The sequence below is a fragment of the Gavialis gangeticus genome, unplaced genomic scaffold (genome assembly GCF_001723915.1).
Source record: "Gavialis gangeticus isolate Ggan-Ray unplaced genomic scaffold, GavGan_comp1, whole genome shotgun sequence".
NCBI lineage: Eukaryota > Metazoa > Chordata > Crocodylia > Gavialidae > Gavialis > Gavialis gangeticus.
Window position 1 is genome coordinate 29661161 of NW_017729022.1, and position 21772 is coordinate 29682932.

Here is a 21772-nt window from a genome sequence, read left to right on the forward strand (position 1 = left end):
GCCACTCCCTGCAAGTTGCAATCCTCCAGCATCCCAGGATGCATTGTGCCCCCCTCCCCCACCCCCATTCTTGTGGACAGACTTTTCACCCCCAAACTTTGCTGCCGAGGGGGAGGTTTTGGCACCAGGTGAACTGCCTCTTCTGCCCCTGGGAGTGTGGCTTCCCCATCCCCAGGGGTGCAATCCTGTGTGAACAGCCTGCTGTGGACATGCCAGCTAGCCAGGCATGCCAGCTAGCATGGGTGGATCCAGGAGTTTGGGAGGTGGGGGAGTGAAAGGTAGGGGTCAATCAGGTGCCCATAAGCTGGGGCATCCTTCTTGGGACCTAAAGTGCCTTTCCTCACTGTTCCCTCCTCCCAGCCATGAAGGGAAGCATGACATGTACCTCCCACACCCCGATCCCAATTTATTAAAACATACAACCTTTAATTTACTTCCTCTGTTTTATTTTTAAATTCTTTTTTTAAACTTCTTTTTATCTTATTCTTCAGTGTCTGACTTCCTTCATTTCATCACCTTTCTCTCACCCCTATTTCCTTTCCATCTCCCATTTCATTACCAACCCCCATGTCATAACTCTCTATCTGCCAGCTTCATGTTCCCCTCCCAGGTTCCCTAACCCATCTCTCACCCCCTGCCCCCTCAGAACAGGGATAGAAGTCTGTCCTGGCTCACCAGCCCTGTGTTGGCAAGTCACAGCTGTAGCTTCTTGTCAGGCCCCTGCTCACCAGCCCTCTAGGGTGCTTTCAGATGTTAAAAAAAAACAAAACCCAAACCCCAAAGAAAACATTGCTTTACTTTAAACTCGGTGCATTCCCGCACCGAGCCCTGCACATGCCTGGAAGAGGCAGTGCATTACTTCAGCCTGGCTTGCCCAACATCACTAAAGATTGGGTGCCTTAGTGGGGCTTTTCTGGCACTTTTATCTAATCGGTGATTGCATCAGCTTTAGCTAAAAGTACCAAAAAGCCTTTCTGAAGCACCTGATCTTTACAGACGCTGCTGAGCTGGGTTGAAGTAATGCACTGCTGCTTCTGGTAAAGAGGGTTTTTTTTTTTTTTAAACCTTTGCAAACAGCCCTAGTGGCAAGTCACAGCTGTGCAGGTGAGGGACGGTCAGAAAAGGTTTTTAGCCTTAAAATGTGACTATTTCAAACTTGAGGTAGCACTAACACTTGTCAATATTTGAGCAGCTCAAAGTGCAATGTGTTACAAGGCCCTTACTGTAACATTTGGTTTTCTGGGGAACAGCCTTATTGCAGGACAGCAGTACAATAGCAACTCCTAGCAGGGAAGAAAAGGGTAAAGGTTTATTGTAATTCAACTCAGTACAAGCACATGACTCTTTCCCTGCTATCATGCTTGCCAGACTTCAGCAAGTGATTGCCAGGATGACTGTACGCTAGTCATCTTTATGCTCTGGCTAGAGCATAGAGACATATATCAGATTACTACACATCTCTGCCTTTAAAGTACATATCTGAAAGAAAATAAATTTGGCTTTAGAAATCTTGTCTCTGGAGAGGTTTTACCAGATATATATTTCTTGTTCATCTTGTGATAGGAAAAACATAATCCAGCACTGCCCATGAAAGTGCTTCAAAATCAACAGTCTCTGAAGTCAAACAGGGAATTGGCATTGATGCCTTACTGGAGTCTTGTTCAGTGTTCTGCATTCTCTTCAGGTGACTGTGGTGAAGGTTTCTCTGTAGAAACCATATGTTTGTACAACCTATGTGGTGATTTGGTAACATAAGGTGTCCGAGAGGGATGCATCTGGGAGTGGATCCAGAGGAGGTAGAGTGGCATAGCTGCACCCCTCTCTTTGAACCTCCTATGGGGTAGGAGCAATAGTCAGGGATTTTTTAAGTTCCTGAATCAGGTTAGAATCTCCCTCCCTTTCCTTATGTGCTCAGTCATGTCCCCTCCTTTTCCTTCTCCTCTGTGTCCCCTCCCTTCTCATTACCCCTTCCCGCACCTGCACTGACACTGTGTCCCCAACTGTCCTGGCGGTGGGGAGAACTCCAGGGCTGCTGCAGCTGGGGTGTGCCAAGGTTGGGCTCAGTCTGGGATAGCAGCAGCAGCAGCAGCAGCAGCAGCAGGACAGGAGGTCTGCCTAGCTGTCCCTGGGTGTTCCTGGAAAGCCCAGGAGCAGGTTCAGGGAGGGGACACATGCCATCACTGCCTCTGCTGCTATAACAGGTTGAGCCCAGTCCTTGCAAAGCCTGGCTGAAGTGGTTCTGGAGCTCCCTTTGCCCCAGCACAGTGGCAGTGTTATCCAGGAAAGGGGGAAAGTGGAGAGGAGGACACCTGTCTCTGAGTAGGGAGGGAAGACTTAAAAAGGAGGAGACTTACCTTCTTTGGAGACTTAAAAATCCCTGACTGCTGCTCCCTGGTATGGTCTGCCCACCCAAGTGCAGGGGGAGGATGCTGAGAGCTGGGTATTCAGTCACTGTTGCAGCTCCACTTCTGGATATGTTCTTCCTGGGGTCTTCCCAGGAAGATAGGATGTATCTTTCTATTTTTCAGCTGTCCCATGAGTATGATTATATCAGTGATTCAGACTGACTGTTGATTTTTGATTATCTGGCTCAAGAAATGGGCAATACATTTTTAAATTCACATGTACTTAGATTTAGAGTAAGTCCAGTTTCCTGAAGTGTATGCAATGCTTCACATGTGAAGTTCACCTCAGTGGTAGGGTGGAAGAGCAGAACATAGAATCATAGAAAATGAGGGTTGGAGGGGACCTGTGCTCAAAGCAGGACCACCCCAACCATTGGCAACATGTAGGGGTGCATGTGCACCCCCTGAGCATAGTGGTGCACCCCCTATGAAAAGGCACCACTGATACTGCCGGTGGCGTCTGTGGCCGGTTGCTGCTCACCACCCTCCCCCCTTACCGCTGACACTGCTGGCGGCATCTACGGGTGGTCAATGATCGCCGCTGCCAGCGGTGTCTGTGGGTGGCCGCTGACCCCTGGTTGACGCTTGCTACCCCTCCCCCCACTTCCCTTCCCGGCAGCACCAGCGGCATCTGTGGGAGCTCCCTGCTTACTGCCACCACACTCCCTCCACCACTGCCGTGTCCCCCCCAGCCACGGGGGCATGCATGACCCCAACATCCTCAGGACCATCATTGGGTTGTCAGACTACCCCTTGTCAGATCTCTAGCAGCTGGCTTATCCTTTTCTGAAAGATCTCATATGCTGAGGACCTTCCAAACAATAAGTTTTTGAGTCTCTCTCTCCAATAGAATAATGAATAAAGTGAGAGTAGACGGAGTACTATCTGCCAAACTTTGAGGTGGCATCAAGTTTGCTGAAGTTTGTCTTTTGCAACTGGCCAAGTGTATTCACGTTCACACTCTGTTTGAGCTCCAAGATATCAGTGCTGATATACACCTCCCCAGAATGCTTTTTCATGGTGACCATAAATGCGCATCAGTCAGCTTGTCAACTAGTTCAATCATTTCCTTGTGGACTGTGTCTTAAGGGTTGTTTCTTGACAGATTTCAAGGGCAGTGGAATCCAATGAGACACAATGGACATGTCTACACATGAAATTAATGTGATGCAATAAACTCTGGTGCTCCTGGGCACCGCATCTTCATGTGTGCCCAGGACTGCAGGACATTGAGCCGGGTTGAAGCAGGCCTAGCTGGCAGAGAGCCTGGGGGGGTCAGCCTGCCAGCCCTGGAATGCTCCAGTCCAGCTCATCGTGCTGTGGAGGGGCTGGCTGGGGCACAGGGGTGCTCCAGTGTAGGACTAGCCAGCAGGCAACCTCTGCACTGAAGCATCCTCAAGCCTCAACCAGCACTGTCAATGTCTACACATATGTTGCCGTGCACTAAAGAATGCTGCCACAGGATAGTACTTGTATTTGCAAGTACTAACCTGTGGTGGAGTTAATTACTTTACTGCAGCCTAATAGGGCTGCTTGTGTAGACGCTGACTCATTTACTGTGGAGCAAATTAGGCAGCTCTGCCGTAAACCTCTTGAGTAGATGTTAGTTCATTGTGTAAATTTTGGGGTTTTTTCCCCCAAATTTCCTAGGCCTTTGAATAATCTCAGGAGTTATGTTCCCAGGCTTTTGAATTGCCTCAGGAGTTATTGGGTTAGGCTTATATTTGCAGCTTGAATTTTGACCTCATTCCAAATCAGTACTAGGTCTAGTTCTTCACTTGCCTTACTGCACATCAGTGGTCTTTCAAGATCTATAATTATATAGATGTTTTCCCAAATAGAAACTACAGCTGCTCACTCAGCTCCCCAGCAGTTTGCAGGGATCTCTTTTCAGGTGCAAATAGTTTCTTGTCAGCAGGATGAAGCTTGAGATGACGAACCAGGACAGAACTGTATAACTTCTCAGGAGTGCTGGTGAATCAGCTCCAATGTTGATCTTGAAGCAGATGGTAGTCTCTCAGAGTGTGATGTCTTCAGCCCAATGATTTGACTTAGCTCCAGTAACTACAGTGTATTTCAGGAAGGTGTCCCATTCTTGTCATTTGTGGCTGGCTCCTCCTTAGCAATGTGGTTGCTATCAGAATGTGCAGAACGTCTGCTGTAGACGGTTCCTCCTTCTTTGACAGATGGCGTCAGGCAGTGACACATTCAGTTTTCTCTATGGGTTTGGCAGGACTTCCCCCCAGTATATTTTGTTGCTTCTTGATGCATTCAGCTGCAATGTCTCCAGCACATGATGGTCTTTCATGCCACACACAATATGTTCGTGTAGCATCTTTTCATGAAACCTGTGACAAAATCTTCAAAAGATTTACCATCTTTCTGAAATTGGGAAGAACTGTGTATCTCATACATAATATTATGGTGGGGGTAAAATGTTTGTCAAACATTGGTGAGAGTATATGACTGGTTATTCAAACATCAGGTTAAAAGACAGCTTAATGTCATCAGCCTTGAGCCCCATTAGATATGGGAGAAAGTTGATCCGTTTTTCCTCTTGCTTGATTTTTCAGGCTGGTGGCTTGCCTAAATCACTCAAATTTTGTTTTCCATCTGATCCACTCCTCACCAGTCTGGAAGGTGATTTGCTGTGGAGCTGGTGGCTGCAGTCACAGCTCACACCTGGGCGCTCCTGCCAGTGATGCAGAATTCACATTGAGGTTGTTCTTAGGGCTTTCATTATGATTTCACCATTGCCATTATATTATGTTTGCTCCTTTGGCCATCAGGAATCAGGGCAACATGCCAGCTAATTAGCTCCCAGCTGGCCATGGTTACCTGCGTGGATGTGACTGTCTGCTTATAGGCATCAGCTGTTTCAGTACCTAGCAAGCTACTCAGCAGGGCAGAAGCCTCTCTGTCTAGCTCAGGGCTCCTAGTTCCTGCCTTTTGGTTCGTTGTTTTCTGATTCCTGCCATTGGTCTGGCTCCTGACTGCCAGCTTCTGATCCATGGCTAGGGGTCCAGTCTTGACCCCTACTTCTGGCTCCTGACTTCATCTGTTCCTGATCCCCTGGCTTGTGACCCATTAGTCAAGCCCTGACCTCCCACGTCCCAGTTATAACTCCTGCCTCTGATAGATTGGATTACTAGGCAGTTACCTTTTAGCCAGTACAACAATCAACAGCCTGAGTGTGTGAAAACACTTAAGTAAACACGTATCAGAATTAAAGGAGAGATCTCGTATGTTTCACTTTGGGTACTGAATAAATTGACGAATAGTGGAATGGTAATAGGGGAAAGGGAGAACTGATTTACTGGTAGAAGAATGTAGTATATGATAGAAGAACAGGAAAATTCTCCCATCATTCCTGCTGAGGAGCTGGAATCGTGCCTTCCAGTCAAACCTGATCCAGTTTAAGTCAGTGTGTAGGCTCCCATTGATCTCAGATGTGCAGGATTAAGGACCTAATGCTGTCTTGAGTGGGACTGCCAAAGGGTTTGGCAAAATGAATGCAAAAATGGAGGAAAAAATGCACCATTATTTCTTCAAATGATAGAGAAAACAAATTTCATAAGGTTGTCTTAAGGTTGCTGTCCAAAACCAGCTTAAATAGATGTTAAATTGACAGCTTTTTGTGAACCATGATTATACTTTCTAATAATATGAGACCATTATGTTTTGATATGAGCTTACATAATTATGATGCCTTAATTAAGTGTTTGGAAATAAAAGATGATGTGAAGTTATAAACAATTTTTAATAGGTACACCAAAATGTTTTCCACGTGACACACACTTTCCATCTGAAGATCCGAATGCTTTCCATCTGAATATTGATTGCATATGCATCCAAATGCTGTTTTTACATTTGAATAATTTTCACTTTTACCACTGTTGGTGTAGTATGTTACAGTGTTAAGAACTGGCACCTTTCCCCCCTTATAGTATTGGCAGTGGTTTTATTTGGGCCATATAGTTTTTACTTCTAAGTTATGAATTTAGTCTTTGTGAAGGCCAGGAGGTGGAAGGCCTCTATTATTTTAGCAGAATATAGGATTCTCTGCACTGCTGTATCAGGAAATTCTAAGTAACTATTTTATGATGTATGAGAATATTATTCTCTACAAGTAATAACAAGCACTTATATTTCTACAGTGATATCCACATAATCAAACATTCAAAAGTGCTTTACAAAGAATTTAATTAAATAGGGAGTGGAATAACTGGGTGCAGCAAACACAGCCACTATTATATATTCATCAGCTAATATTTTGTAGTTAGTGCAGAATGCTCTCTGGCAGTATCATGTATGAAAGTTATTATCAAAACATGTGCAGCATTCCCTCTTTTCTGTTGTGCTAAGTCAAGATGCAACTGTGTTTCATCTCCCTAAAGAAAACTTGGAAGGAACTTTAAGAGTGGTGAGGTTCAGTAACTCTTTAGGCCCATCTAACACATGCATTAATGCGCCTTTTCTAAAGCACATTAAATTTAATGCCTTTAATGTGAGGTACTAAATTAATATGCATTAAACCGTGCTAGTGCATAGTAGCACATTTGCACATTCTTTAGTGATATGTAATGCTCAGTAGACTATTTTACTGGGCATTAGTGTAATGTCACAATTTTTTATGTGATGCTTTAATGCTCAGTAAAATAGTCTACTGTGCATTAAAGTGCACATGTAGACATACCCAGTATAGTTTTTCTAATTCCCTAATGGATTACAAGAAGAAGGGAAACTAGACTCTTCAGGTAGAGACTTGAACTTGAAATACCATTAATCCAAAATCAAGGTTAAATTTATGGGGTCCTCAGTTATAGATATAGATTCCTTTCTTGTGTCATGAAGTTCAGGCTATGATTGAAGCTCTGTTTAAAAAAATTGGATATTTGGAGAGCAGAAGCAATATCTACAGGACCAAAGTCAAACATTGCAAAATGTCAGGGATAAATTGATACTCAGAGATTCATAGTGTCAGTAATATAATGTACCAATAAAGCAGTAACTGAAAATTGCTTAGATGATGAAAATAGAAGAGCCCCCCCGTTTTCTTGGATGCACTTGGTTTGGTTCAGAGCTCATTAAGAGACCCAGAGAATCTTTCCATTGACTTCACTGTGTTGGGTCTGACCCTTATTTAGAAATGGTTTGAATGTATCCAAATTTTGAGGCACACCTGTGTATAGGTTGGATATATTACTATGTTGCCTATAATCTTTCCAGGACCCTAGCAATTGCTCTCATTAGCATTGGTGGGACAGCAGGTCAGAGTTGAAATCATTAATACTACAATACTTTCTGGAAACCATGCTGTCCCCCACCCCTCCTGCCTTACTGTTCTTTTATCTTACCAATTTTGTTAATCAAAATACAGGCACCCCCTGCTTAACGCTTTTTATCTTAGTGCTATTTCACTATAAGGCTCATTATAAATTAATACCTGATTTCACTTAACACTCGGCGAGTTTCATTATAACGCCTGCGGTTGCCATCTTGAATTATAAAAAACAATTGTGGTTGCCATCTTGGGTCATCAAATACTTTTGGTTTTGCTTAACGCTCATTTCACTTAACACTCAGTTTTTCAGGAACCAATTAAGAGCGCTAAGGGAGGGTTTCCTGTGTCACTTTAAGCCAGGTTTAATGTTGAGTGTGCTAGTGGATTGTGGAGTTGGAGGCAAATGGGTTCTTTGTGTTTTGCTGAATTAAAGCCATATTGGGTGCATCTATACATTGCCCTGTGATGACATTGTTACTGTGCCATGCTTTATTAAATCATGGCACACTAACTGGCCATATGTATGGCACACAATTATTTTAGCAGCTACTCCACTGTTGCAGATGGCATGGTATAATGGGGAAGTGCGCCGCTAGGGTGAAGTAGCTGCTACTCATGGATGCTACTACATTGTCATAGTGGATCACTACAGCAACATAGCATGCCCGTTTCTCATCATAGTCTACCTGCACAGCAGTTACATCTTCATGAGATTGGGAGGTTTTTCTGGTATACCAAGATACAGTGTACCTGTCTATACTAACAAGCCAACATCACTGAAACAAACACGCACAGAAAATCCATAACAAGCCCATACAGATTGTTAAACTTTGTCTACATTACAAAATTCCACTGGCAAAGCTGTGTTGGCTTTCATTGTGAAATGCCTTCATATAGAGGTGTACCGATACATTGGTCTGATATAGGATTGGTACCGTTATAACGAAAACTGGCTGTATTGGATATTGGCCCAATGGGACCAATAATTTGGCTGATAAATGCCTTTGCTGCACGCAGCTGCAGCACAGCACTCAGGCAGCAAGGAGCACAGCTGGCAGCATGGAGAACTGTCTCCAGCTGGTAAGTCTGGTGTGGTGGAAGGGGAGGGGGGAAGTAAGGCGCATGGTGGGGGCAGAATTATGCCCCCTGCAGTGAGGGGGAGGAGGCAGGGGCAGGCTCTGCCCAGACAGGGCAGAAGGGTAGAGTTGTGGCTTGTGCAGGGGGGAGGCAGCTCCCTCTGCTGGTTGCACCCTAGAAGGGTACAGGGGGAATTTTGTGCCCCCCTAGATCTTTGCAGGGTAGGGTGTGCTGCAGCTGGGGCTGCACAGGGCTCATCTTGGTGGGGCCTGGGCTCAGAGTGGGCACTGGTGGTGCTGGGAAGATGCTGCATTTGCCCCAAATTTTGCTGCCACTTCATTCCCAGTGCCACAGCCGCTCGATGCAGCCCCAGCTTAACACCTCGCATCCACCCACGTGCTGAGAAGACCCGGAACTGCGCCGGGTGGCTGGCTGGAAGCAGAGTGGCAGTGAAATTTGGGGTGGATGTAGCATCCTCTCAGCACCACTTGTGCCCATTCCATGTCCAGCCCCCACTGAAAAGAGCCTTGTGCAGCCCTGGCTGCAGCCTGCCCCACCATGCCCTGCGCAGATCTGGGGGGCACATGCACCCCCCCCCCCCAGTGCCCTCCTGGGGTTCAAGCAGTGGTGGGAGATGCCTCCCTCCCCCCACAAGCTGTGGCTCTGGCCCCGCCCCTCCCGCTCCACGTGGGCCATGCCTGCCCCTGCCCTCTCCCTCACCATGGGGCGGTGTTGATCTGCTCCCCTCCCCTCACACCTCTTCCTTCCCTCTCCCCTTCCACCACACTGGACTTACCAGCTGGAGGCAGCTGTATTGGAATTTGGATTGGTATCGACTGATATGCCTCCTTAAATATTGGCTATTGGTATCGGCCCCAAAAATCTCTATCGGTGCACCCCTACCCTCATAGATGACCTTGCTCTATCAGCAAAAATCCCCAGCATGGACACAGTCAGTGGAAGACAGCTTTAAATGGCTGAGAGCAAAATACCTGTTGGGGTTAAGAGATCTTGCTTTTGGCTTCTTTGTTCTGAAGATGAATATTCCGATGTAGCACAGTTTGTGACACCAGCAAAATCTTGTCCAGGAAGACTGATGAAAAAGGCACAAGCTACAAAAACAAAAATATTTTACAAGGAATAGACTTACCTGAGTGGGGGAAAAATCAGTTAAAAAAATTAAGGCATCCTTGTTCTTTCATACTAAATTTATACCAGTTGTATTCTGCTGATTTCAGTGGAGTTATTCTAGTTTTAAAACAGTGCAAATGAGAGTAGAGTCAAGGAGCACATTGAAAGTGGAGTCATGGGGTTTGCTTTGGCCCCAGCTTGGCCTGGTAACAGCTATTGTGGTGGTGGCAGCTCTGGACAGGCCCCAGAGTTGGGGCCAGAGCAGTCAGGCTGGAGCAGGGCTGGATCAGGAGGCTAAGTGGTGGGGGTCAGGGAAGGAAGAAGTGTGGGGAGCAGAGGCTGCAGTTGGGAGAAGCAGAAGTGGTGGGTGGCAGGCAGTGAGTTGGGGCTAGGCAAGGGGGAAGTCACTGTGGGACAAGTAGCTGCAGGGGCAGACATCGATGGATCAGGCAGCAGGAAGGCGATTGGTAGGGGGTCCTGGTTGTGGGGGCAAGGGGCAGGTATGAGGCTGAATGTCCTCCATGCTCCACTTGCCCTCCAGTTGCCCCTGCCACTGCTTGTCTCCCTACTATCTGTCCTCTATGTCCTGCCCCAACCCCCTCCCACTTTCTGACCCCACAGTGCATCCTCTATCACCAGCCTCACTATTGCCTCCCCACTGCTATTGTGTTCCTTACCATCTGTCCACACCACTGCCTGCCCCCCTGTCACTTGCAGCAGGGGTGAGGGGGATAAATTTAAGAAGACCTTCCAGTCATTAGATTCTATATTTGAGGAATTATAAAAAATTTTAAAGGAATCTAATTATTGGGAGTGGTGGCATCTTAAATTCAGAGACATCTTGGTAAAGCAGTAATTTTTTTCTTATTATATTGACTACTCTTATACAAATATTATTTTTCTACCACTTGTAAATGTATATTTATGTGACCTGTGTATTTCCAAGTTAGCTTGTATTTGGAAATAACTACTGTGGTCTGAGCCTGCTCTGACTGAGGTCAATGATTGGTTTACTTTTTCACTCATAGAGGAGCAGAATGAGGCCCATCTTGATGATCACCTGGGAGTGGAGCTACATGGGACTGATAAGTGCTGAAAGTCAAAATTATTTCAGTGTTTCAATGACCACTTCTTTATGTGAAGTTTCCAGTGGCAGCTGGTTCCCCACTGTACTATATATTATTGTCTTTATTTAAAAGAGTCAGTCCTAGGAAATGCATCTCTGGACTCAGTAGAACTGTTGTTTGTATTCCTCTGAGTCAAAAAGTCAACTAAGTCACTCCCCTGGCAACCCAGGTTTTTTGCTGTCTGTAAACCTAGTTGCATTTTCTTCTACCTTGAGTTCCAGTAGTATAAAGTTTGAGTAGACCTTGCACTCTCCTCTGCTGTCTTGTCGAGCCCAACTTCTGCTATGAGAAGTCCCTCACCTTCCCTTTCTTCTGTGCAAACGAATGACCCTGTTATCATCCTGTATGTTTTTTCAGCCTTCATGTCGTTGTCAAATAGCTCCATTGGTCCCAGGGTACCAGGGAAGAGAAATGGGGAAAGCCACTTGTGTGAAATTGTTGTCAACATTCCTTCTTTCACTAGAGCTTGCATAGTAGTGATCCTGCATACAGAATGGTGCTCCAGAGTGTACAGCATCTGCTATTTTAAGAATTTGAATAGTCACTTGTCATTCTAAGGGTCGTCATCATGAAATATTCTTTTCCTTTGATGTCACTAGTTTCTTTTACACGCATCATTTTTTTAATTTCGTTTTGGTGCAGAGGTTATTGTTTTCTATGATGTGCTCAAAACTTGAGAAGCATGTGTGAAATCCAGAAATTAATGCAAATAAATAAGCAATAGAGATGTTATTTTGAAAAGCTGAATAATATTAAGGAAATCTATTTCCACTAAAGTACCAAAACCTGACTGTTATTGCAATAAGAGAATCATAAGGCATGAGTGAGCGAACAATGAGGTAAGAGCAAGAGAGACCCAGTTTATTAAAAAGATATTTTATAGCTAATACTGTAAAAGAACAGAAATTAACATTTTAATTTTTACACAGATGCTATTAACAAAAACACTCCTAATGATGGTTTATGGCTTTTACTTACAGTAGCTATAAGGCATAATAGCTCCCACAAGCATGTTAAAATATGTTTTGTTTTGCTTCTAGATCTGTTAGCTGTGCCTAAACATCCTTATGCTGCTATGGAGAACTGGGGACTAAGTGTTTTTGTGGAGCAAAGGATACTGCTTGATCCAAGCATTTCATCTATACCCTACTTATTGGATGTCACCATGGTCATCGTACATGAGCTATGCCATCAGGTATGACCATGTACTTAATTATGAACACTCGGGATGGACCTGAAAATTCAAATATATTTCTTTTCAGAACTGATATTGTCACACACCTGATTGCACATTTCTTTTAGCAATATTCAAAATAACGTGATGAGCTATAAGATGTGTATACAGTGCACAAAATCAGAACAAACAAACAAGGGGCAAAAGCCAACATGCAGGGATGAATAAAACTTCATCACATTGAGCTTAGGGTGCAATGGTGTTGCTGCCTAACAGCTTCCAAGTATTCTGTGCTTAGTCAGTATTATATCAGATTTATATACCTTTCCTCTGACCATAACGGTATTATATGAGTGTGTGTATATGGTACAGATACAACTACATGCATGTATAGTTAACAAATTGATCACCTTAAAAGTAATTTATTGTATTTACTTGAATCCAAGGCAGCTTCAAATTTAAGGCAGCCTCCCAATAGTTAGATTTTATAAACAGAAAATGGTAAATTTTGTTATCATTTTCAATTTTTAGAATCTAATTATTGGAGGATTGTCTTAAATTCATATCCCACAACTATGGTGGGGAAAACAGTAATAGGAGGGGCAAGTGGCAAAATAAGCAACAGCAGGGGGGCAGGTGGCCTGACCCCCACCCCTTGTTCTCCCTGCCTGCTTTCCTGCCAGTTGTGCCCCCTGCAGCACGTGACCCCTGCTACTTGTCCCCCTGGTGCCTATCCTCCCTGCCACGTAACTGCTTGGCATTTGTCCCTCTGCTGCTTGTCTGCCCTGTCATTTGCCTCTCCCCCACCATTGTCTGTTTCATTCTCCCCCAAGCCTCTTGCTCCCCCTTACTGCTGCTTAGTTTGCATTGGCTCTGGCTCCCAGGCAGGTAGCGGCTCTGGCCCTTGGCCAGGCCAGAGCTGGGCTAGGGCCAGAAGTGGACTTGTAGCAGCTCCCTTGTTGCTGTGAAGTCTCCTCTGCATGCCCTTGCACCACGCAGTCTCTTCCATACAACCCCCACCACACACTCTCTCCTGCATGTAGGCTACATGCTTCATGGCATGAACGACTGGTGGCTCCTGAGACTGGGGGGGCACGATTTGTAGGTGGCGAGTGGGGACTGCCAGTAGACACTGGTGGTGGCGTCAGTGGTGGGGGTGGCGAGCAGGGACTGCTTGCAGACACTGGTGGCAGTGTTGGTGGCAGGGGGTGAGTGGAGACTGCCTGCAGATGCCGGTGGTGGTGTTGGTGGTGAGGGGGGAGGGTGGCGAGTGGCAACCACCTGCAGAAGCCAGCGGCGGTGGCAGCCAATCTTGGGGAGTGGCATGTCCCCCCCCACACCATGTGGTCTCCCCACTGTACAGTTTTGCCTCACCCAGACTTCTCTGCAGTGCATTCTCCTCCCCATCACATGAGTTGCCTTGAACCACCCTGGCCATTACCAGACAGCAGCAGCAGTGGCAGTAGCAGAAGCTCTGGCCCTGGCTGTGGCCCTGGTGCTTGAATCCAAGGCTTTCCAACCTATTTCCTTCCCCCCCCCTTAAATGCAGGAAAAAACCTTGTCTTGGGATTCGAATAACTATAGTATTAGAGCACTGTAGCAAATTCAGGCTAAACTTCATGTTCAAAACCGTTTTCTGTGGCAAAAATAAATTTGGAAGTCCTCTTCTGCAAACACACACTTTTTTTATTCTGCCATTAACTATCTGATCATAAGTGATGAATATTTTGTCTGTGTATTGAAACTCTTGTATCAATTTAAGAATAAATTTGTAATAAATCCACATTGCGATTTATTGCATATTTCTTCCATCTTCTTGAACTAAACACATTACAAAAGTTTAGTAATACTGAGCTGAATGCAGATATTATTGAAGAAATCTGCTACAGGGACAGGAAACCCTTTTTTGCACTGGTAACAGGCATAATCATAGCCTTCAGGTTAAAATGAATGAAATCCTACTGTGTAATCAGCATGGCTTACATCTGCGACTTTACACAGGAGCCTTTAAAAAGCCAAGTAAATTCTTAACATTTTTTCAAAATAAAAAACGAGATGTAAAGAATAACTTTGGAATGGGGATATTGGTGAGTGGATCTAGAAATTATACTGGTGGGCTCATGCTCATGATTCATATTGAAAGAGTAGATGAAAATTAAGTCGTCAACTGAAATTTGAAATGTTTATTGCAAGTTATTGCTGGTTTAATCTCAGTATGATCACCTTACTTTTTCATCTATTCTATATTATGTAGTACCAGAAAGCAACACACAGCAGGCTTGGGAAAATCATAGAACCTTAGAAATTAGGTGTAAGAAACACACTTTAGGTTGCTTAGACCACGTCTTTTTTTACTGTTGGATTCTTTTATATGTATATGTAGTAAATATTCAAAACTACAGGGTTTTCATTGCTTCCCTGAAAACTGTTTTACAGTTGACCAAACTGTAACATTAGTTAGTTTTTCCCTTATAAGCAGCCTTAGTTTTCCTTTGTATACATTTGTTCTGTTATTTCTAGTTATCCTTTCTACCACGTTTAATTATCCGCTCTACTTATAGCATGATCTGTATATCTCAGCAGCATGTAAAAAGTTGCCCATCAGGCATTTATCAAGTTTGCCTAGTTCACATTTACACAAAGGCCACATGGCACAGTTCTGCAAATGGGCCTTCAAGGTGGAAAACTAACTTTATGCTCATTCTAAGCCCCACCCCTTTCCCAGCATGCCCTTGAAGTGTGGTAAACAAGACTTTTTGCATGTGGGAACTGGGCTATCTGTGTATTTAGCAACCTTTAGCGCTTTTAATTTTCCTTATAAGTGGTGACTCCGCTTCACCCAGTGGTTGTTACAGTGATGACTAGGGCCTGCACTTGAGAGCAGAATTAACTCTTCTAAAAGAATGGGAGAACAATAAGAAGTCCGTCCTGGAAAGAGGTATTAGTGTAAATAGTCATGACACAGAAAGGACACTAGAAAGGAAGTATGAGAGAGACCTCTTCCAAGGTCAATATGAAGCCTGTGGTAAGAGAGGAAACCAGGTACCCTAAGCCACAGTCCAATGCCTTAATAGCAAGGGCATCCTTTCTCTTATTTTAGTTAGTCCACCAGTTCTGTTTAACTAGTTATACATGCTTTTATATTAGCATTCTCACACACATGCCCATATAACATATTCATATATACCTCTGATAGCATGCAGCAGCAAAATACCCTTTGTCCCACATGAAGGTACATTCAGCTGAGAATCAGGAGGAAACCTTCAGTTCTAATCTTAGAAGCTTAACTGAATACCTATAATGATTTAGCGTACTTCATAGCCTTTATTATTGCCCAGCGCCTCATATTACCAATTTAGGAGTAACATTCTTCCATTTTACAGATGGCAAAACTGAAAGGTTGTAAAGGACTATCTCTGGCAGACCTAGGAATAAGAGTGTATCTCTAATGTGACAGATCTAAATCACATCCACTTAGTCACACTGTGTTGACATTTGGCATTGGCTTTAGCGTTGCCTGTGCTGCTTGAAATTATTGGAGTGCACATGCCCTCAGAGGTAGACATTCTGATTCTAAACACTCATAGTATTTTTCTTTTGTCAGGTAAGCCACTGGCAAAGTGTGTGCTATATACCCTAAATGGCTGGATGAAGCAGAAGATAAAAATCTTCTACTACTGTCAGATTGATATTGTAGCACTACAGGTTCTGGGTAAAAATCCTGCTGATAATGTACACTGAAATAGGGCTGGGGAGGTGGGGCAGGGCATGCACCATAATGTTATTTCTAGTTCTTCCAGCTTTCTAAAAATGGAACAAAATGATGTAAAAATAGAGAATTAGAAAAGGGGTATGAGAAACCTTATTTAATGTTAACGAGAGCTCCAAAATTAAGAGGCAATATAATTAAATTTGCCCAGGCAACTTTATTTGGATTTGTTTGTTGTTGCTTATCCTGAATTATTTGAGCATATGCTATGATGTTCCATAGTACTCCTGCCTCATTCATTGTTCAGTTGAGACAGGAGGAGGCAGAAGGCTGAAGAAAGGAGAAAATTCTCTGCTGTTAAAGGCTAGGATGCAGATGAGTCAGCTTTCTTTGTGACTGCTGCAAATGTATTTGAGATGCTTGACAAGACTCTTGTAGTACATATGCATAGAGGGAGGGCGTAATAAAATTACATGGGTAACTTGAATTCTGTCATTTGAGTGCTTGTCATTTCAACCTTAATATTTGAAATGTATTTTTATAATAATAAGTACAAAAATAAGTTTGATTATATATCTTCTTTTTTGAGAGAGAGCATCTGAGAGAGAATAACACTGATATAAAAACCCCAGAGTGTGACCAGGAAACAAGAGGACATACAGTGATACCACCTTATGTGATTACCGAGTGATACCACCTTATGTGATTACCCTTTTGTCACATATAATAATTATTACAAAGTAATAAAGGAAGGCATCAATTTTTACAGATCCATCAAAACCTCAATCTTTGCGTGAAAAAGGTCAGGTGAATTTAGTAAACACGATTTTGATGGAAATTTATCAAATATTCTCAAAACCAAATAGAGTCAATTAAACAGAAGCTTGGATTTGAGGAGGGGAACAAAAAATTTCAAATGCCACTGCATATATTAAATATTCATAATGGAAAAAGTGACAAAAGAATGTCCTTCCAGCATACATATAAGGAACACACAGCACCTTCCCATACCTAATTAAAAATGACATGTATGGGATTGTTCTGCTTTATGTAATTAGCACATCCTAGTCTTTTCCTTCGAAAAGAGCATAAATAATAATTTTCATTCAGTGTAAATAGTGCCAGTATTCAAATAAAAATATCAAATTATATCTCTCAATTATGTCTGATTCTATCTTTCTATTGCCTTATTTCAATTTTAAAATCTTTAAAAAGTCTATGGTGCTAATAGGATAATGTTTCCTCTCAGGCATCTAGCAACTGGAAGGGTAATATTACCATCTGACATACAGATTTGGATTTATTAACTGGTGTTTGAAAGGTGTGGCAGTCTGACATCTGATGTCCATCAAGAATGTAATTTTTCTACTGATTAAAAATATTTCCTCTCTTTTTATTGGATAATTAAAATGAATCTTACCCAGAAATAAATTGGGTAAGAAATGCTTTGTTGTGACAAATTAAGATCTGAATATATTAAAACATGTTTCTGTTTTTTCAGTAAGAAAGCACAAGCAGTTCCTTGCATATCAAACATACTTTACATCTTAACACACTTAAGTGTTTCTAAATAATTCTTCTGGAATAAAAATGGTATTAACAGATAGAATTTGGGTATTATACACTTTAAGACTTGTTTTTTTTTACATTTCTCCCTTCCTACTTCTAATACTTTTTGGGCCACCCCACACCATGACTCTGGTGCACCAGGCCACTCTCCTGGACGCCTCTAATCAGAATCTTGCTCATCATATTTGTTGAACAGTTTTGTCATAACTCATGAATGAAAACCTCTCATATACCATTTCATTCATTTTCACTGCCTAATGTATAATATCCTTTGTCTCCTCTGTTTCAAAGGCCATGTACAGGCGAAATGTTTCTGCTGGAAGGAGAACCACTGCATTCCTGGCAGAAGCTATGGGCATACAAACATTCATTCAGTTTCTCTTGGGGTGGAAGCATGACTCTTTTGGGTGAAAGATCTTCCAGGTGACCACCAAGTGAGAGAGAAATGTTCACGCTGGCACAAAAGTATGCTCCATCCCGATTTGGTCTAGGAAGGGAGTGAAGATATGGGGCAATGCTCCCCACACTTCCCCAGGCCAGGGTCTGCCTGGTCAGAGGACTGGGGGGAGCGGGCATTGCTTCACTGCTCTAGTACCTTCCCAGACAAGTCTAGGAGGGGGCTGGAGCAGTGGGGCGATGCTCCGTAACTGCTTCCCATACTAGGGTCACCAATCTGAGGAGTGGGTGGGATGGGAGGTGGGAGTGCCCCACGTGGCTCCATGGGAGATGAACAGAGGAGCTGCCTCACTTTGCTCCCTGCCCACTCCTCAGGTCTGGTCCCTGGTCTGAGGAGCAGGTAGGGGGCTTTGCCCCACTACTCCTCTCCCTTCCTTGACTTAATGCTCCTTTGCCCTCCCTGCCTTTTTTCCAAACTGGACACTGCCCAGGTTGGGGAATGGGTTTGGGACTTTGCCCCTCTGCTTCACTCCTGAAGACCAGGCACAGAGTGGAGGAGGCTGCCCCCAACTCATTTCCCAGACCCTGGTCCAGGGAAGGTGCAGGGAGTCTTTCCCTACTGCTCCACTCCCCCCAGGATCCAGGAAAAATGGAGCAGCCACTGCTTCCCAAGCCTTCCCCAGACTAGGGGATCACCCTAGTCTGGTGAAGGTTTAGAAAGATCGGGAGAAGGAGCAGCTGCAGGATGATTTTCAGCAGTGGAAATTTATCACAAATTTCCAGATATAGAAATGAATAGCCAAACTTTGATTCATAGCCAAAGTAGTGTTGTGTTTGTGTGTTTCTAGTGTGTTTTTTGTCTGTTTTTCTCACTGAAACAGAGGCAGAGACTGCCCTTAATGGTTTTGCAAATAGTTGATCATATTGATGGTGCTTAAGTAAAAATGATCACTAGGTCTCCTTTATCAGGTCTCCTTTATCAGGTATTAATTTCCTCTCACTTGGCATTAAAAATATCATACGATTCCTTGCATTAATCTTTGTTCCATTAGAGTTCCCTAATTTATATCATTCAGGTGCTATTGGCTGTTGCTAGTATGATTCCAAGCTGATAATTGTAATTCACCTTAGGTATGCTCTTTGGGACACAGTTGTTCACCATTCTCAGACTGTTCAGTCACCTTCTTCAGCACCATTCCCTCCCCCTTCAGCACTAACAGTACATGATGCAAGACATTTTGTTCAGCTCCCACACCATGGTCTGGAGCAAATAGTCATTGACACAAACAGCTCATGGGTCAACTCTCATTTTTATTTATTCAGCACTCTCATTAGAGTATCAGTAGCTACTTCTATAATCTGACATGAATCTTGCCCTCTGGAATATCCATTTGCTTTGCTCCTTTTCTTATTATTTTCATAGTTTATGATCACATGCAAACTCAAAATTATCTCTAATGGTGATAGTTTACTCTTTTTTTCTAATTATATAAAAACTACCAGTGAAGTTTAGTGATATAACAGTTGATTATTTATTCAAAAACAAATGTTACAGACACAGTAAGGTAAGTTTCAAAGAAGTGTGCAGTGAAAACGGACCATTTAAAAAAATGGACTCCCAATATTATCAATTTAATAAACTTGATTTTAATAGGCTGTCCCTTCAGAAGAAGGAAGACTGAAATTTAGCCCTTGGAGATCTAGGCTCTGTTCCTAATTTTGCCACCGACCTCTTGGATAACTTAATACACAATGCTTATGTTCAAATCCTGTTTTGCCTTTATGGGACCTAAACCACTTAGGTGGATTTTAGGAGCCTAAGTCATTAAATGTAATCCTGCTCCACTGTGCACATTGGCGAAAATTTTATTAAGGTGCCCCTGATCCCTATGTGCTTCTTAGGCATCTCTATCTTAGCCTTAAAACTTCTCGAGTTCCTTAGACATCTGGACTTGTCCTACTATGTATCCCTAGAATAGAATCCCTATACTATGGAAAACTAGAGATCTGACTCTACATATGCTCTGTGCCAATCCTATTTTTCCTGAAGAAGTGCATAAATTCCACATTAGTTTTTAAATTCATATGCTGAAATTTGCTCATTCGCACTGACTGACTGACACTGGGGAAAAAAGGTGGTGATAATGCCTATCTTTTGCCCTCATCTCCCACTTTCCAACCATAGACTGGCAGGGCTGATAGTCTCCTCCATCTATCCTGTTGAAGATGGGTCAGTGTTAGGATAGGGAAAGGATGACTGAGTCTGAAATATGGCAAAAAAGAGAAAATATGGCTTTGTGGCCCTGTGAGGTAGGTCCCTGTTAGAGGGAGACAGCCCTTGGTTCTGGCCCCTGATCCCAGCCCATGATCTCTGTGCTGTTTATCTGCATTATTTAATCATGTTGCTGGCTCCCTGGAATGCATTTTGTATGATGTAATTATTAAATAAAATGGATAACCAGCACTGCAATAAAGGTCCAGAGTGCAGCATCCTTTCCACTTCAAATGTAGTGCCCATCTTATTGGGTCACACTTTCTCTTGCATATTCTAATTCTCACCCCTTGACTCTCACTCTGGCTGGTCTGTGACTCGCTTCATCAGGAGAAATGGCAGATACCTTCAGCCCTGCCTAGTCCATAGATTTGTGTCTAGTATATAGGTTCAGAATCCTTCAGGGTAAGGTAGATCCATAACCCAAGTCCCTTGCAAGACAGTTGGGCAAAAGATAGGTGAGAGTCCTTCTTTGTGTATCAGGGGCCACCTTTGTCTTCTTTGAGGGCACCTGGCCTGTCTAGTGAGCAACCTGAATCACAATCTAATAGAAGCCTATTTATTAGGCTCTCGGTCTGCTCATTAATAGAATAGGAGAGGCATGCATGCATCTCCCTGTGGTGAAATACGATTATTCTCTGGAGGTGTAAAAGTGCCCTGCTACTTATCTCTAAAATGAAAGAAATATCTGTCTCGACAGGATGGAATCAGATCGGCCCCTGAGGGCACGCTAAGTTATCCATTGAGAAAATGGAAAACCTAGGAGTCTTAGTGGTGGGAGAGGCCTGTTTCACTGAGGAGCAATGAGCTAAGATGAATGTGCCTGAGATGCAAATTGGAATTTGGGATTTACTGTCTTTTCCTTTGTTACTTCTAATTAATTAATATTTTAGAAGACTTTTTTTGTGATCTACAGATGGCAGATATGATATAAGGGTTAAATATTGTCATTAATAAAGCAACTAGCAGAAGAGCCTTGGAACTGGCATATGTATAAATGTGATTTCATAAACACTATTTGATTGGGCTTCCTTTGTAGTGGTTTGGTGACCTTGTGACTCCAGTGTGGTGGGAGGACGTGTGGCTAAAAGAAGGTTTTGCTCACTATTTTGAATTTGTTGGGACAGACTACCTCTACCCAGGCTGGAATATGGTAAGTGTATGTTATTTCATTAGTTAGAAACTTCATTGAAACATTGTTTTCCCATTACACTGTTTATAGTTGGAGGCTGCTGAAAAATACCAAATGGCCCATGCAAGTATCAGATGTCCGATAAAACAAAATCAGTAGGTGTGAAATCAGTTGCCAGCATTCCAAAAAAGTATAATGTATCATTTATTACAAAAGGTATAAGGTCATGTCTTTCATAATCCAATGTTAAAATAATTACCACCTCTCTAGTCAAAAGCATTTCCTGTTAAGGGAGATATGATTAAGTGGTGATCATTTTTGATAATTTCATTTTTATGTAAATGAAAAATCTGTAAAGATTTTTCTAAGTTTCTCAGGATGTTGCATTTTTATCAAAACAATAATTTGACTAGAAAAGAAAGATTCAGGTAAATTATGCCATGAAATGGAATGCATTACAACTTTAATATACTACTGCTTTTTAAATGCATCTACG

General features: G+C 43.0%; 1 protein-coding gene across 1 annotated transcript in view; it reads left to right on the forward strand.

The window, feature by feature from the left end:
- The window catches only part of TRHDE (thyrotropin releasing hormone degrading enzyme), a gene marked incomplete at its 5' end in the record, with an annotated part of 416585 nt that overhangs the window by 182759 nt on the left and 212054 nt on the right, over window positions 1-21772 (forward strand). Inside the window, 2 exons of the mRNA XM_019515785.1 lie at window positions 12065-12219; window positions 21184-21297. Coding sequence (XP_019371330.1) covers window positions 12065-12219; window positions 21184-21297 — 269 coding nt within the window. The remainder of the gene's footprint in view (window positions 1-12064; window positions 12220-21183; window positions 21298-21772) is intronic.